The sequence below is a fragment of the Copadichromis virginalis genome, linkage group LG19 (assembly GCF_057382275.1).
Source record: "Copadichromis virginalis isolate Kocher_CV1m ecotype Utaka linkage group LG19, C_Virginalis_male_GT1.1, whole genome shotgun sequence".
Taxonomy (NCBI): domain Eukaryota; kingdom Metazoa; phylum Chordata; class Actinopteri; order Cichliformes; family Cichlidae; genus Copadichromis; species Copadichromis virginalis.
The window spans coordinates 12,874,524-12,891,568 of record NC_140636.1 but is presented as its reverse complement, the minus strand read 5'-3'; the positions used below and the strand labels follow the sequence as shown (position 1 = coordinate 12,891,568).

General features: G+C 47.4%; 1 protein-coding gene across 2 annotated transcripts in view; it reads right to left on the bottom strand.

Annotated features, from left to right (window-relative positions):
• The window catches only part of mipol1 (mirror-image polydactyly 1), a 51,093-nt gene that overhangs the window by 24,797 nt on the left and 9,251 nt on the right, over window positions 1–17,045 (bottom strand). For both annotated transcript variants that reach the window (XM_085441485.1, XM_085441486.1), the window contains exons 3-10: window positions 9,946–10,021; window positions 9,519–9,574; window positions 8,927–9,206; window positions 7,070–7,163; window positions 6,801–6,906; window positions 5,790–5,916; window positions 3,178–3,211; window positions 2,924–3,094 (exon numbers count right to left, since the gene is read on the bottom strand). In XM_085441485.1, coding sequence (XP_085297611.1) covers window positions 2,924–3,094; window positions 3,178–3,211; window positions 5,790–5,916; window positions 6,801–6,906; window positions 7,070–7,163; window positions 8,927–9,206; window positions 9,519–9,574; window positions 9,946–10,021 — 944 coding nt within the window. The remainder of the gene's footprint in view (window positions 1–2,923; window positions 3,095–3,177; window positions 3,212–5,789; window positions 5,917–6,800; window positions 6,907–7,069; window positions 7,164–8,926; window positions 9,207–9,518; window positions 9,575–9,945; window positions 10,022–17,045) is intronic.

Here is a 17,045-nt window from a genome sequence, read left to right as displayed (position 1 = left end):
GCCGATAATAATCACAGCCAGAGACCGCAGGAACACCTTTTCAAAGTAAAAGTCCAAACTCTGATGCCCGTAATCAGCCCCCAATCAGTTGTTCTGATTGATTATTTACCAAGTCTGACTCAAACTGGCAAATCTGAAGGGAAGCCTCTGAATGTGATACAACATCATCTACGCACAGGCGGCTCACCGTCAAAGCCAGGTTCAAAGGTCACAGTGAGAAAATACAAACATTTACAGAGATGCTCTGAGTTTCTGTGCTTGCTCTGACATCACGAGAACGATCGTTTAAAGACCCCGCCCCCATTGGGACTGCTTGGTCAATGTCAATAACAGCAGAGATGGCCTGTAAAACAATGTTCCCGCCATTTGGCCACCATGACTTCAGAAGACTGTACACAATGATGGCTGAAGCAGCCAATCAGGAAACGTGACAAAAAATGATCACTAGTTGATGAATGTGTGTGTAAGGCAGTGTGTGTGTGTGTGTACGGGTATTAACATCTTTGTGGGGACCAAAAACTGGAAGATTACCATACCTTGGGGGCAGCAGTCTCCAACCTTTTTTGCGCCACGGACCGGTTTATGCCCGACAATATTTTCACGGACCGGCCTTTAAGGTGTCGCGGATAAATACAACAAAATAAAACTAGTACCGGTACCGAAAAAAAGAAGATTTATTCATAACACACGTGAAAAGACCCAGGAAAACCGAGTTAACGATAAAAACGATAACAAAATAACGCTGAAAACCGATAAAAACCCTGAAAAATATACATTTCACACCTGAGCCTCAACTCTCGCAGCCCGGTACCAAACAACTCACAGACCGGTACCGGTCCGAGGCCCGGGGGTTAGGGACCGCTGCCTTAGGGGACCACAAGGATATAAATACACAAAGGGACAGGGAGTATGACTCTGTCCAGCTGTTGCCTGATGTTAACCTCCACACCAGGAGAAGAGGAGATGTCACCCAGGTGTGAGCAGGAGTGTGTAGTGTGGGGAGGGAACACACCTGCAGTCTACCTGTGTGGCTCATTTTAATATCAGTGTGTCTATCAGAGGTGGTCTGTAAGCCACACACACACACACACACACACACACACACACACACACACACACACACACACACACACACACACACACACACTAGGGCTGCCACGATTTGTCGACTAGTCACGATTACGTCGACTATCAAAATCGTCGACGACTGATTTAATAGTCGACGCGTCGTTTGAAACTTTGTACGATCACAAAAGACGCAGGAATAAGTGGCAGGATTTAAGAGTGTAATAACGGACTGAAACAGAAGATGGCAGCATTGCATGTACAAGGATGTCAGCTACCGCTAAACCCCGAAGAAGAAGAAGAAGAAGGAGCAGCTGTGTCCCAGAATTCATAGCGCGGCCCAGCTCAGTTTCCAACAATGGCGGCAGCTAGTTAGTTTTAATGTTACTCTTATTATTCTTTCTGGGTCACAAAATAAACGTTTAACATATTTTCAGGCGAGAATGTAGCTGTGTAAACCTCAAATATCTGCTCAGTTTATCAGGACACCACATATTTTCAAAAGCGCTCCGACGTTTTCGGAGACATCTGTTACCCACTAGCTCGTTAGCGAGCCGGGGGCTAGGCTCACTAGCGCCGTGAGAACACCGGACTCCCCGCAAATCGTTTTCAAACCCACCGCCGTCTTTCGCTACTCAGGTTAAATATATATGAGTCACTTAGATAACTTAAAATGTTATTGTTTGGCTTTTTTTTTTAGTATTTTATTTGTTCCTGAGTAAATCAGTTTGTCTGAGATTAAAGTTATAGTTTTTACACAGCTGAATAAACGTCAAGCAGACAGCTGATTATCAGAAGTGTGAGATGCTCCAGAATATACTCCAGTGTCCTGTTATATTTTAGATAGCAAGGAGTTTATTAAACTTCACCGAAACAATCTGCAAATTTCATTAAAATTTAATAAACTATCATCTTGTCTTTATTTTTAGTTAGCACAGACCTTAAACACTTAAAGCTGTAAGCTAATGATAGTTATATAAGAGCAGATGCTGCTGGTGCAATAAGCTGTAGTTTTACGTCCAATGGATGATGATCTGATTAGTCGACTAATCGCAAAAATAATCGGTGACTAGTCGACTATCAAAATAATCGTTTGTGGCAGCCCTAACACACACACAGGTGAGTAAACAGCAGGTGTTCAGCAAACAGCGTGTCGGCTCGTCGCAGTCTGCTGTCAATATTTGTGTCTCTGTTTTCACCGCATTCTAAATATTCTCGTTCACATTCAAACTCAAATATTTGAGGTCTGAGCACCGTAACCCGGGCAACCGGGTTAAACACGCCGCTTAGCAACGCTTCTGTCAGAACACGATGACGTAGAAAAACCTGCAGCTCGCGTTTGTCACATGACCACCCAGATTTATGGCACAGGGAGGAGACCCTGCAGGGTCACATGACTGCTCTTAAGAGTCTGTTCTTATTAATAAGCGGGAATTTCTCGTGAAGACCCTCACGGTGCACTCAGGATCATCACGTCAGTCTGGATGACCTGCCAAACCAGAACTGGGTCCAGTCTGGCCCGAGTCATTAAAATCCTGCATTGGCTGACTCTGTTGTGGTCACGTGGTTTATTTCAGCAGCTCGAATCGTATAAAACATTCAGCTCGGATTGAGCAGAGGGAAGTAACTCCACTCTGGTCTGTGACACACCTGTAAGAACACACCTGCGCTAACAGAGTCTTACTTTACGTCTGCTTGTGTCCACTCACAGCGGAGGAGTCGATGCTGAGAAATCGTCTGCGAGCTGCCAGACCTTCACCTCTGATCAATAAGTCTGATCGGTGCGCCTCTTTTGTGAACGGATGACAAACACAGGTGTTCGCCCACTCTCTCGGAGCACACAGGTAAACAGACTCACCTTGGCGGTAGAGCTGTCCCTCTCCTCCATCACGGCCTTCATCTCCTGAGCTGTGATGTCACTTCGCCGTTGCCGTGCCAACCAAAGACGCTGGACCAGAACTGAGCCGAACTGCTCGATTTCCTGGACGGAGTCGGCGTCACAGATGTGCCGCAGGAGCTCATCCACATCCTAAAACGCACACGGAAGGAAACCGATCAGAACCTCAGACAACCACGAGAACCTGCGGTCATCAACACGCCGCCAGCGTTTACCTGATCGCCATCGTCCAGGTGGAAGCACTCTGACCTGACAACACACAGATGGACACATGTTAGACTAAGCGGTGCTAAGTCTCAGCGGCAGGTGAAGCCCTGAGCTCCTATGAACAGGTCAGCCCAACATTTTTAGCAGATTTAATTTTAGTTTGAGAGAAAAAAACTGAGCATCAGTGTTTTGGTCTCTCTGGCTGCCATTAGAGTCGAGTCAGAGCTCGCTGATTTCTATCATGATGAGAAAAGTTCATATGTCTCTAAACTCGCCGTCATACAGCAACCGTGAAACTAACGGGTGGAGCAGGAGGAGCAAAGAGTGCCCATCCTCTCAGGTAACGGGTGGAGAGACAGAACCACAGGAAGGCTGGTTGGACTAAAGTGGAGGAGACGGCAGGACAACAACGCTGTCCCAGAACACGGAACATGTGGAAACAGCTGCAGATGATCCTGAACACACTTGTTCATCCTCAGAAGACCACCTGAGTCGCTCAGCTGACTAACTTCATCAGGGTTCGAGGGCGTGTGTTCATCCAAGCCACCACCCTAAACCTTAACGAGTAGTTTTAATGTAACACGTGGTTACTTATTTGGTTAATGAGTTAATGATCGCCTTCTACATCTGTTTAGTTTTTAGCTTTTGGTCTCTAAACTGGAAATCTGACCCTGCAGGACAGGGCAGCGTTGGTGGAGAAGCCACAAGATCCAAAGTCTTATTGTGACAGCCGGACTGGTGAGAACCGGCAGAGCTCAATGCTCCTGCAGGGTTCTCGGGGTCAGAGTTCAGCGGACCCTGGATGTAAGCCTCCTGAAGCTGGATGTTTCTGGCTCTCTGAACACGGAAAGGTTTCAGGGCGCTCTGCCTCCATCTCTGAAACACAATATTTCCTTTTCTCTGCCTCTCTTTATGAAATGTGATTTCGGTGTTCAGGTAGTCCCGAGTTCATTTCTGTGCAGTGAGTCTTAAATAAAACAGCGTGTGAGGAGCAGCTGAGGGGGCTGAAGCGGCCTGTAATCGGGCCCTGTAAGGCTGGCGGCCCCCGTGTTTTCCCGCCGCTGACCAAATTAAAGCCGCCGCAGCCTGTGAGATGACCCGAGCTCCTGCAGCTGGGCAGTAATTTGGTCCTCGCTCCCCAAAGCCCACCTGAAATCTGCTGTCTTCGTTGTGAGGCTGCGAGGGCGTGGGTTGGGCGGAGCTTCGTGCTTGCTCTCAGCCTGACGGTGGACGTGCAGCTGGTAACTAGCTGATCCGCGCTCTCCTCCTGGGAAGCTCTTTCATTTAGCCGGCTGCTGTTTTCTGTAATAAACTGTAATAAGGTGGCCGAGCCGCTCGTTCCGCGGGGAGCAGCAGGTAATGAAAGACCGGCCGCCTCCAATAAAGCTCCTCTAACACCCTGCTTACAGCCCATCGAGCCCGGCTCAGCCCGGCTCGGCTCGCTCCCCGTCATTAACACTCCCACGCAGCTCGCCTCGACAGAAACACCCCGCCGCCGCCATTAGTAGGATCAGATGAGAAAGAGAATTTATCACTTCACAGAATATTTCTGAGAAACGTCCCAGACGTCTGAGAGAGGCCTGCTTCGGACCTGAGGGTCAGGACCCGGCGTCCATCTTCATCCACAGGTTCAGGGACCGTGCCTGTTTCACGTCAAATTGATCAGGCGGCGGTCAGGTCGCTGAGCGCCGTCCGAGGCCTCAGCCGAAGCCCATTTCTGTTTGACTGCACCATAATCACATTATTCATGCACACACACACACACACACACACACACACACTGAGTCCTGACAGATGGAACATGCTCCTCCATATTCTGTCCCTCATAAAAAGGATTGTGGCCTCCAATATCAATTACCCTCTCATCCTGGGGGGGAGGAGGTGGGGGGCAAGGGAGGACGGGGGAGCAGGATGAGGGGGGATATTATCTCTAATTAGATTTTCTGCTCTATTTGGCTGCTCCTCCAAGACGACGAGAGCTCATTTCACAGCCCTTAACAGGACTGAGGAGGTGCATAATGAGGAGGAGGAGCAGCAGGTTGCTCCTCCGTCAGCACAGCAAACATGTTTCACATGTAAATAAAAGAACAAACAGATTCTCCTCAGAGGAGACGACAGCCGCTCTGTTTATGCAACAAACAGAGCCGACACAAACCTCGCAACATCCACGGTTCCTCTTATTAATCATTACAGAACCCCCGCGTTATTGATCGCTGTGATCAGAACAGCCAGAACTCTGTCTGCCTCCAGCGCCCCAAACATCCCGACATATCCGCTTCAGCACCACCCGAGGTGGAGGCCTCTTATCCACACATGTGGCTTCAGCCAGGGTGTCAGGCCGTCAACAGGGTTCTGCTCTTAGTTCTCAAGAGTTGTACTGTAGTTCTACAGGGTTCTACTATTGGTCTACTGTTGGCCCTAAGAGTTCTACTGTCAGTCCTTTAAGGTTTTATTGTCGGGCCTCAGTGTTCAACTGTTGAACCTCAGAATTAGATTAGAGTTAGAGTTCTACTGTTAGTCCACGGGGTTCTACTGTTGTCCCTTTAACTTTAAAGCTGCTTTAAATTCTTCTCAGGTGATAACGAACTTCAATCAACTGACAGGAAATGATGAAACTTACTCAGCCGCCTGCTGTAGTCGATGCAAACGAAGCAAAGCCTCGTCTCTCTCCTCATTGGCCAGCAGGAGTCGTGACATCACAGCCTGATCTCTGTCCTTCTGAGCTGCCAGCACCTCCTCCAACACCGCTGAGGAGACAGGAGGAGGAGGATAGTTTGAGGATAAATTTCAGTAAAAGCAGAATCTTTTTTCAGTGTCTCTCCAGATTGATGGACCAATGAGAGCAGAGCTCATGATTACCACGCCATGTGTGTGTTCAGGGGTAATAACACAGAGATGACCACAGTACTTCTGAGACTCGGTGCACAGAAAATTAAAGTGGAGACTCTGCTGGTTATTAAAGTGCACCAGTTCTCTGGGTGGGAAACTTTTTACTCTGGACAGGTCAGGTCCCACCTGATCCTTCTCTCGCTGTATTTTTATACTCCATCTCTTTACTGGGAATGATGGGACTACACCATCACCAGAGCGGCTGTAGATCTGCCACACTGCATGCGCCTGACCCTGGGAGCTTCATAACCTCCAGGTGAGCTTTGCTCTGTTAGCTGTTACTCAGGTGTGAAGCACACACGCAGGTCTTTCAGCTGCTGAAAACATACATGACATACAGAACATACAACAGACCGGCGGCCGGACTGTGTGTGACGATTTCACTTAACGGTCAGAGAGGGCGCTGATGAAAAAATGACCAAACAAAAAGTTTCTATTGTGATCTGGTGGAGGGAGCACTGTGTTACTGTGATGATCCTACCAGATGACACACTCAGCTCAGTTAAATCAACATCACACGTGAGTGTGATTGCTGGTTAAACACACACAAACACACACTGTTCTGTTAAACTAACAGCTGCCACGTTAACTGACATCTCATTACCACTGCTGTTGTTTTAATTAGCGCATGCAGTCGTGTGTGTGAGAGAGTGTGCATGGAAAATATTCAAATATTTAAGAAGTCGAGTTTGGATCCGATCTGATTAAGAGGAGAGTAAACTGTGACACTCTCCCTCCTCACCTGCAGGTCTCTCCCAGTCTCGGGCCTCCCTCCGTTTCTCCCTAAGCTCCTCCTCCACCTCCCTCCTATGCAGCTCCTTCTCCTTCTGAACCAGCTGCTGCTGCAGCTGAAACACAAACACACAAACACCTTCTGCTGCTGCTGGATACCAAACATATGAGGTGACTACAACTCCCATCATGCACTTTAGCAAAAAACCTCCAGTGAGTGAGGTTTAGACCCAGTCAGTAATAATGTAAGGGGTTGGGAACACCTGTGTGTGTATGTACCTTGTTGTTGACCTGTCTCAGGGCGTCGAGCTCCTTCAGTAACAGCGAGATGTTTTTGTCTCGGTCGGTGCTCGGAGGCCGGGCTGATGCAGAGCTGCAGCACAGAGATGATGTCATCAATGACAACCAATCACAGATTAAAGAGCTGTAGGTCCCGGAGATGTTTGTTTCTCTTTAAAGACACGAGTTTACCAAACTCATCTACACACAAAACACACACAGTTTAGCTTCCTGTACTGCTGTTAATCTCAGCGTACGTTTCTGTGTGCCTGACTGTGTGTTAACGGTGTCCCCTTCAGCGTGTGCCGTTGGACGACTGAAAGCCTCAGCGGCGCACACAGCGCTCTGAGACATCACTCTCAGGTACCTGCTGTTTCACACCATATTAAAATATCTGTAACGGCACTCGTTAACATGTTTTAAATGTGCTGCACTGAAGGTAAGCTAGTATTTTCCACACTGTGAGAACATTAACTAAAAACAGAGAAGTGTTACACATTTATTGGCAGCATGTCCTCGCTGCGCCCGCAGCGGTGTACATCCAAAACTGACGGCGGCGGCACCTCGCTGCAGTTTTGGTTCAGTGAGATTGAGTGGATTTCGTCACTGCGGCCAGGCCAGCGGCAGGAGCGTATGAGCAGGTCGTCTCTGTGTCGATTAGAGAGAAGATGAGACGCTCTGCGGAGACATCTGCTTCGTTTCCTGTTCCCACTTCCTCTGGACGTCCATCGCAGTGACGGTGAGTGCAGTAACAGCGGGCGGGTAAATAATGCGTCTGTCCTCCTCCTTCAGGTTTGTAATAAAGCAGATCTCCTGCGGATGGATGCTGAGCTCCACCTGAGCCGTCACATTCATCCACAGAGACCACACAGTCTAGAAGGCCATCTCACTTTAAGCGCGCTTAGTGCTGACTCGACGTTGCTCTCGATGGATTGGTGGGCTGCATGTGAGCAGGTACATCTGTGCACCATCGGCTCATCACCTGGAGATCTTTTGGTTTATCTCAAAACTTTTGGTTGTCCGACACCGAGGAGCGCGTTAAACCGAGCGGCTGTTTTTTACCGATCTCATGGTCGGAAGTTCCTCAGCAGCTGCTCGCCACTCTGCGAGGCTCTCGTTGGTCAGGGCTCAGCGTTTCATTAGTGTTTCACCTGTGTGTAGTGAGGTCAGGTGTTTTAACGGGAGGTCGCGGCCTCACTTTATCAGATGTGAGGCTGCACGCTGCAGCAGCAGCAGGTTTAATAAGCAGCGGCTGATGTTCGCCTCTAATTCTCTCATATTACCTTAAAGGTCAGGCTGCGTCGTGGCTTCGTAATAAAGCGGGTAAATAAGACGCTGAGTGTGGCTCACTGTCTTCTGTAATTGACTGTTTCTGACTTTATAACATCAGCTGCTTCTAATCAAGCCGCTGCTTTTACTATCTTTCTATTTTGGTCTCGCTCCCACTAATCAAATCAAATCTAAATTTAATAGCTCACATTTCAAACAGTGATGCAACTCAAAGTGCTCCACAAATTTATTTCAAAATGCATCAAAAGACAAAAGAAGCAGGAAAAATGACAGAATCTAAAGAAAGCAGAGGAAGTTTAATGAAAAGCAATAAACTTTTTAATAAAGCTCACTGTGTGGGGGCTCTAAACATATCACATTAATCCGTTCAAAAAGCACCGAGAATACGGCAGCATGGAGGCTCCAATATCGGCCACGTTATTACTGACACGTGTAATAATCTATAGCTCGGATACATCTGAACAACTTCTCACAACTCCAGCGCTAAAAACCTGAAACTTTTCCACCAGACTCTCTTCAGAGCAGGGCCCGCTCTAACATCTCATCGTCGGCACTGCTCCCACTCACCTGTCCACAGCGGTCACCAGGTGTCTGCTGAGGGAGGGGCTAGCAGGATCTCCGGGTGCGCCACCTTCATCTGCAGTATCTCCACAGCTCTTTGCCCAAGGAGAAAGACCTCTGCTGGTCGAAAGGTCCACTTCCATCTCTTCTGCACCTCCCAGGCGACTGGAGGATAGCGGGGACACAGACTTCCTGCAGGGCGGAGGTGACAAAGGAGAGGCGGACCTTCTGTAGGATGGAGGTGGAGGGGAGCAGGAGGTCGACGGCTCCTGCAGGTGCTGTGGAACTGACAGACAGGTAAGAGGTCACTTGCAGGTGAATATTTTACATTTCCTGATCAAAGAGTTCAGGAATCAAAGAGCCCAGTGATCATGATCAGTTTGTTGGTCCGACATTCAGCAGCGTCTGCCTCACGTCTTCAAATACGAATTAACCCAGAGCATGACGGGACTTCATGTTGGCTCTAACTCTCCCATCAATAACACACTGTGAAGCCCACATTCATCACACTCCAGTTCAAAATGCATGAAAAGTGTAAAACAAACACTAAACAACGTATCTGAGGTAAAACTGTACCTATGATGGGGGTGGATGTTACCTCGAGGCCAGGTGTGGTGGTCGTAGTTCAGGTTGGGGCTCAGGCTGATCTCTGATCTGTGAACATCAGAAACAACATGAGGTGACTTTCGCTGACCTCTAAACAGCAGCAGCGTGCGCGATACGGACATGATCAATGAGTCATCACAGGGACAGCTCAAAGACAGAGAGACCGAGATGGTGGAGGATTAATGTGGAGGATGAAGGTGGAGCTGCAGACGGGAGAAGCAGAGGAAGAGCTCAGAGGTTCACGAGGAACGTGGATGTTGGAGGAGGACATCCAGAGGGCTGGAGTGACAGAGGAGGATGCTGGGATTGGAGGAGATAGAGGTAGATAATCGGCTGTTGGTGAAACTAAACATTCAGCTGCAGCTAACCTCCAACATCACCTCCACCCTCAACCATAGCCTGACAGGTACTGCACTCACCCGTTGGAGCTGATGAGCTGGGTTCTGATAAGTGCAGGAAGACGCTGTCGCAGCTCCACGTTCACTCTGGGATTAGCTGGACAAAAAGGAAGCGACAGCTAAAGCAGACAGACACCAAAGACCCGCCTGTGCGAACACCCGCCTGTGCGAACAACCGACTGTGCGAACACCCACCTGTGCGAACAACCGACTGTGCGAACACCCGCCTGTGCGAACACCCACCTGTGCGAACAACCGACTGTGCGAACACCCACCTGTGCGAACAACCGCCTGTGCGAACACCCGCCTGTGCGAACAACCGACTGTGCGAACACCCACCTGTGCGAACAACCGACTGTGCGAACAACCGACTGTGCGAACACCCACCTGTGCGAACAACCGACTGTGCGAACACCCACCTGTGCGAACAACCGACTGTGCGAACAACCGACTGTGCGAACACCCACCTGTGCGAACAACCGACTGTGCGAACACCCACCTGTGCGAACAACCGCCTGTGCGAACACCCACCTGTGCGAACAACCGACTGTGCGAACAACCGCCTGTGCGAACAACCGACTGTGCGAACGCCGTCTAATGAATTACTCAGAGCTGTAAACACACATTAACATCATGTCCCTCACCCTCTCTCTCTCCCCGCCTGTCATGTCCCTCACCCTCTCTCTCTCCCCGCCTGTCATGTCCCTCACCCTCTCTCTCTCCCCGTCTGTCATGTCCCTCACCCTCTCTCTCCGTCTGTCATGTCCCTCACCCTTTCTCTCTCTCCCCGTCTGTCATGTCCCTCACCCTCTCTCTCCGTCTGTCATGTCCCTCACCCTTTCTCTCTCTCCCCGTCTGTCATGTCCCTCACCCTCTCTCTCCGTCTGTCATGTCCCTCACCCTTTCTCTCCGTCTGTCATGTCCCTCACCCTCTCTCTCTGTCATGTCCCTCACCCTCTCTCTCTGTCATGTCCCTCACCCTCTCTCTCCGTCTGTCATGTCCCTCACCCTCTCTCTCCGTCTGTCATGTCCCTCACCCTTTCTCTCCGTCTGTCATGTCCCTCACCCTCTCTCTCTGTCATGTCCCTTGCCCTCTCTTTCTCGCCCACAGACCTCTCACGGACCACCTGACCCATCCACGACCCCGTACTGGGAACAAGGAGAAGCAAGAAGCAGTGCGGGAGGATGGTGGCAGGATGTTCTTTCTGTGAGCCTCTGCAGACTGATCAGACTTACAGCAGAACCAAGAAAGGACTGAAGCTTTCCCCTCTGATGGGTGCTGATCAGGCCCTTCGTGACCTCTGACCAACACCACTACTGTCTGCACAGCTCTCACTGTGAGCTTCTCGGGTGGAGGACTGTAATCTTCTCCAGGGGTCGAGGACATCAGGTTACTTCCTTTGAGCCTGAAACTTTTCCCGGAGAGTTTCTTGGTTTTGCCTGCTTTTAGTTGCCTTTTAAACATTTTTCTGACACTTTTTTCTTTTGTATGTTTGCTCCTGCAGATCTGTGAGTGGCCCGATCAGTAAGGAGGACGATTATCTGCTCCTGAGTGTGAAGCAGCTAAATTTCAGTTATTTCTGAATAATTTGTTCACTTTGAAACTTTTCTCATTTCCTGCCGTCCTCCCCCATCCTCCCCCTCTCTGATCTCCTTGTGGACTCAGAGCTAATTGAGCCGCCGGCTCTCCTTATTATTCATGTACAATTACAGATGTGATAATGTGCTTAAATCCTTCTAAATGACCGTTCATGCCTCGCGCTCGCTTTGAAGTCTCGTCAAAGATGGAAAATCTGCAGAAAAAAGGGAAAAAGCAAAAGCCAATCAGAGCGCCAATCTACATTAACCAATGAGGCGAAGAGGGGGGACACGCCTCCTCCCGCCTCCCCCCCTTTTTCTTCATGTAATATAAACTCAAGTCCATTAATTTTTTAAGCTGTTTTTAATACATTTTGTGCAGAAAGTTTGGAGCGCTGAGTGTCGGCTGCTCCAGCTGACTGCATGAATATTAATGACGGTGTTACGATGATTAAAGAGGCTTCAGCTCAAATCCAACACAATCCGCTTGTGATCCGGCCCGCCGACACCACACCGCCGCCACACCGCACATGAATTTAGATACGGACATTAAGCCGAGGAGACACACGGCGAGCTGGGAACGCTCACGCACACGCGTGCAGAGTAAACATGAAGCCAAACACACTCCGAGATCAATCGATCAGCAGGAAACCTGCTGCTCTTCAACAAACGAGCGATCAATAAAAGTGAGACAAAATCGCTCCTGTCGATCAGAGAGGAAATCGACTGATCAATAACCAGAGAAAATACCTCATGGTCATGTGACCTGATCATGTTTTTCATGAAAATTATTCTTAAAACAGGTACTGCCTTTCACAGTAAACTGAAGGTCTTTTTGTTCTGAGTAAAATCACAGTCCACACCATGCAGGTAGCACACCTGCGCCCTGATCTGTTTCCTGTTACAGGACAGCTGATAGCAGTCACTCGTTCTCAGTTCAGGAAGAAACGGAGCAAATGTCTCAGATTTATTTGGTTAACCTGGTCCAGGTGTCCGTTTCCTCTGACCGCAGCAGGCGTAACATCTGCTTCTCCTACAAACAGAATCCATGTTTCACTCCAGTCGCACTATTTTAATTATTCTGCACTTTTAATTCAAGCAATTTCTTGCTTGAGCTACATAGCACCCGTTTACTTCCGGTTTTCTTGTCTTTGATTTTTAGTCTCCGGCCTCTAAGCGCTGATCAGTAAATGCTCATTATTTGCATTAAATCCTGGACGTCATCTAAATCATCCTGCAGCTCCGTCACAATTGGCTGTTTCCTGTCCTTCATCTTGGAAGCTGCAACACTACGAGTGCAGCAAGAAGCTGGTAATTGATTATTGATTATAGCACACAGGGTTGAAAAGGCCACTTCTACTCAAGAAGTGATGTCATTTAAATATATTTAATGTTTTCATATTTAAGTTGACAGCGATGAACCACTTTTATGTGACTCAAACTGAAATTATCTTCACACACATTTATCATCACCTGAAGATGACTCCAGGTGCAGCTGTACGATCTGCTGACCCCGGCACACACACACACACACACACACACACACACAGAGAGACACGCTTACACACACATACACACACACACACACACACGCAGACACACACGCAGACACACACAGACAGACACACACACGCACACACACACTATGGTCAGTAGATTTAATTTATTGAGAGAAGAGGAAGACAAAGGCTGAGTGTGGCTGAGAGGGAATGAAGAGCAAGAGGGAGGAGACAGTCGTGTGAACAGTGTTTAATCTGCAGAGTGGGTGGTCCACGGACACACACACGCACACACACACACACACACACACACACACTCAGTTTTATTGTTGTTAGATGGGTGGGCTGCAGACTCTGGTTTGTTTGAACAGGCTGAAGTAGCTGCTGCTCTCTGTGCAGGAGTGTGTGTGTGTGTGTGTGTGTGTGTGTGTACGAGCGCTTGTGTGTTTCTGTGTGTGTGCGTGCATCCGTGTGTCTGTGTGTGTGTTCTCGCTCTGGCATTTTATAACATTTGCCTTGTTTAGATCTAAATTGTGATTCCTACTTTGAGCAGAGCTTTTATTTTGACAGTGTGTTGCAGCTTTACCTGTAAAAACACTTCCTACCTGCAGGTGGCGCTCCACATTACAAGCTGCTGAATTAATCGACAAATGATTTATGGAAAACTACTGTTACTGATACAGCTCAGGGGACCAACTAAAGACCAAAGAGCTTGTAAAGCAACAAACGCAAAACAGAGGATATCGCCGCATCCTGACACGCCAAAGACACAGGAAGTAAGACGCCACCAGCGCAGTGTGAAGCCCCAGGCTGATGATGTGATGGAGGGCTTCCTACCACACACACAGGAACAGAAACGGGCCTCAAAATCATCTTCATCTTCTGAAACCTCTGAACAACCAGACGGTTGTCATCTGCTTTCGCCCTTTCCCGCATTCCAGAACTTGGATGTCGAAGTGACATCACTCAGGAGTTAGCGTGTTCCAGAAAAACAATTACATTTTTTTGCTTGATGCACACTCAAGGATTCAATCCTAGAAAAGAGATTCTGCTCATCTGGATGTCGTGTTTTCAGGGGGAAAACAGTCGCATCCCTCATCAAAGGAACTGAAGAAGTCGCTTGTGGCTTATTTAATGAGTCTCAAACACCAGCGGAAGTACAGGTTCCCAGTTCTAACCTCTACTTCCTGTGGGGCTGCTCCAACTTCCCAAGCGGGAAACCCGAGTTGAGGGGGTGTTTCACAAAAGATTTCCAACTTTCTAGTCTTATGGAGGAAGGTGCGTCTCCCAGCAGAATAAAGTAACACCTCTACTTCCTGTTTAATGTCTAAATTTGGTGGTATGTTTAAACGTTTTGAACTTTCAGAGCTTTGTTTGGACATCCTTTCACATTTACAGGATTCGTAGCGTTTTGACCATGTGCAGGTAAGTCATCACTTGTTAAACTTCAGGTTCTTCACGCGACCTGAGCTGCAGGATCCAGGTGACCTCTACGTGTGGTTCACAGTAGTAACACCTTCACTGCCTCCTTCATACGTCCTCAGTAACCTTTGAACTCAAACATGTCCTGACTTGAACCAGATGCTCCCTCTGTGCTTCTGCTTCACCTCCACAGCTGTTTTAAACATCTGGAGCTCTTAAACACGAGAGAACTCTGTGAGCAGCTTGCGTCAGATTATTGATCAGTGAGAGGCTGAAGGAGCTGAAATCTAATGTGATGAAGATCAGAGGTGAAGAGGAGGTGTCCATGAGTGTGCAAGTTCAGATGAGAGGATGAAGAAGCAGTTTGGACTCTGTTTTAATAAAAGGAAAAGAAGAAGCTGCCCTCACGCCCTTGTGTTCAGCTCACTGCCGCTCCCTGCTGGCTGCCTCCTCCTCCTCTTCTGCAGCTGACCTTCATCACTTTTCTCTACTAAATCACAGAAAATACAATCCCACTTGGGTAATGAAGTCTTCCTTCATTTTAATCCAAACCTCTAAGGTTTAAGTTAATCTGACCCTTTGTTTTCACAATACCTCTAAAATCTGCCCAATCAGAAGACTGAAAAATACAAAAACCAACCAAACTTCACGTTACTGGTGAAAACCTAAAATCTGCCCGCAGCTCCCAAATCCATTATTGGCCTCGACAGGCACCGGCCGCAGACTTTATCATCACAGCATTTAGAGCAGGGCGATATGGCCAAAAATATTTATCACGATATATATTTGAAAATTTGCGATAACGATATAACTGACGATATAATTGATGCGAGACAAAATACAACTCCACAACATTACTAGCGCAAAAAGACAACCTATCATTTATTTTCACTTAAAAATTAAACAAGAAGCTGGTTTTTATGTACATTAAAGCTTTATAAAATGTAACAGTGCAAATGCAAATTCCTTGCTGAAAGTTTAACCAAAAGGCATTTCCAGTAGAAATGGGCTGACATATCCTGAGCATAACCATGTATAATATCCACTGAAGTTAAAAATAGGTGCTTTGCAACATTAAACTGCAGTGTGCAGTATGTATTTTTCGGACCATAAGGTGCACGGGATTATAAGGCACATTAAGCGAAACAAAGCAGTCAGATAAATCAAACTTTATTAAACTCATTCTTCTTGCTTCCTCCACTTCTGTACCATTAATTCATTAATGTTGAATTCTCTGCAGCTGCTCTATTCCCATGTTGTTGCAGTATATTAATGACTAACCTCGTATTGTGGATGGATTATCTCAGTTGTTCTCCTGACTGAAGTTTGGTCCTTTTACAGCATCCTGCCATGCGATTGCATTTGTCTCTAACCATGAGGAACCTTAACGTTAACTTTTATAAGTGGAAAAGTGTTAGTGTTTGTCCTCCAGCTTCACTGTGTATGTTATGCTAACATAGCTGTGTTGCTAGCGATCACGTAGCACATAATTATATACCAGCTAGCCCAACTTCAGTAAGCCTACAAACGTCACTGCTGTTTAGTTTCCTGTCTTCATTTATGTTGGAAGTGATAGCAGAGCTGTACGTTTGATTTTTTTCAGAAATCTCTCAGTCAGAACATGCTATATCATGCTTAGGTAACTAGCGAAACTAGCGAGCTAACTTCCGCTAGCTTCCTGCTAGCTTCTAACTCCGTTAAATGTAATAAATTTTGTTTTCATGGATGCCTGGAAGTTAAACTTCATAGTTACACCTGGTAAAGCAGCAATGCTGATCGTTTTATTAAAGATGAAAGAATTTAGACAGTTTTTAACTCTCAGTGATGCTGCAGTGTTGTTTGACCTGAAGCATACGGAGTTTAGGACCCAGATTACTCCCAGATTTAAGAGCATCTTAGTCCGACAAATATGACAATAACAACGGCCGCTTGCATGTTCTGCAAAAAAATGTGCTTTGTTGTGTATCTGACGGACAAACACCAAATCAGTTCCACATCACTGAAGTTGCACCATTTTTACAAACCAATTCTGGTTCATCTGTTTCACTCAACAATCGGCCATGTGCGTATGAAAACAAAGGCACTGCGCATGCGCGTTTTACTCATATTCTATCGCGATATTTCATTTTCCTATCGTTGCCTAACATTTTACCGGTATTACCGTGAACGGTATAATATGGCCCAGCCCTAACAGCATTTTTATTCTCTATTAAAGAAATTCATACATGTAGTCCACATTTCGACTTCAACCCATCTGCTTCTGAACCGCGTTCAGAAGCAGAAAACCTGCCTGATGATACAGCTTCATCATCATCCTCACCATCAATCGTTACACCAATAACATTAATAATAATAATAATAATAATAATAATAATAATAATGGATTGCATTTAATACCGCTTTTCAAGGTACCCAAAGCGCTTTACAGTTCCACTATTCATTCACTCTCACATTCACACACAGGTGGAGGCAGCTACGGTTGTAGCCACAGCTGCCCTGGGGCAGAAGCGAGGCTGCCATATCGCGCCATCGGCCCCTCTGGCCAACACCAGTAGGCGGCAGGTGAAGTGTCTTGCCCAAGGACACAACGACCAGGACAGAGAGTCCGGGGATCGACAGTAA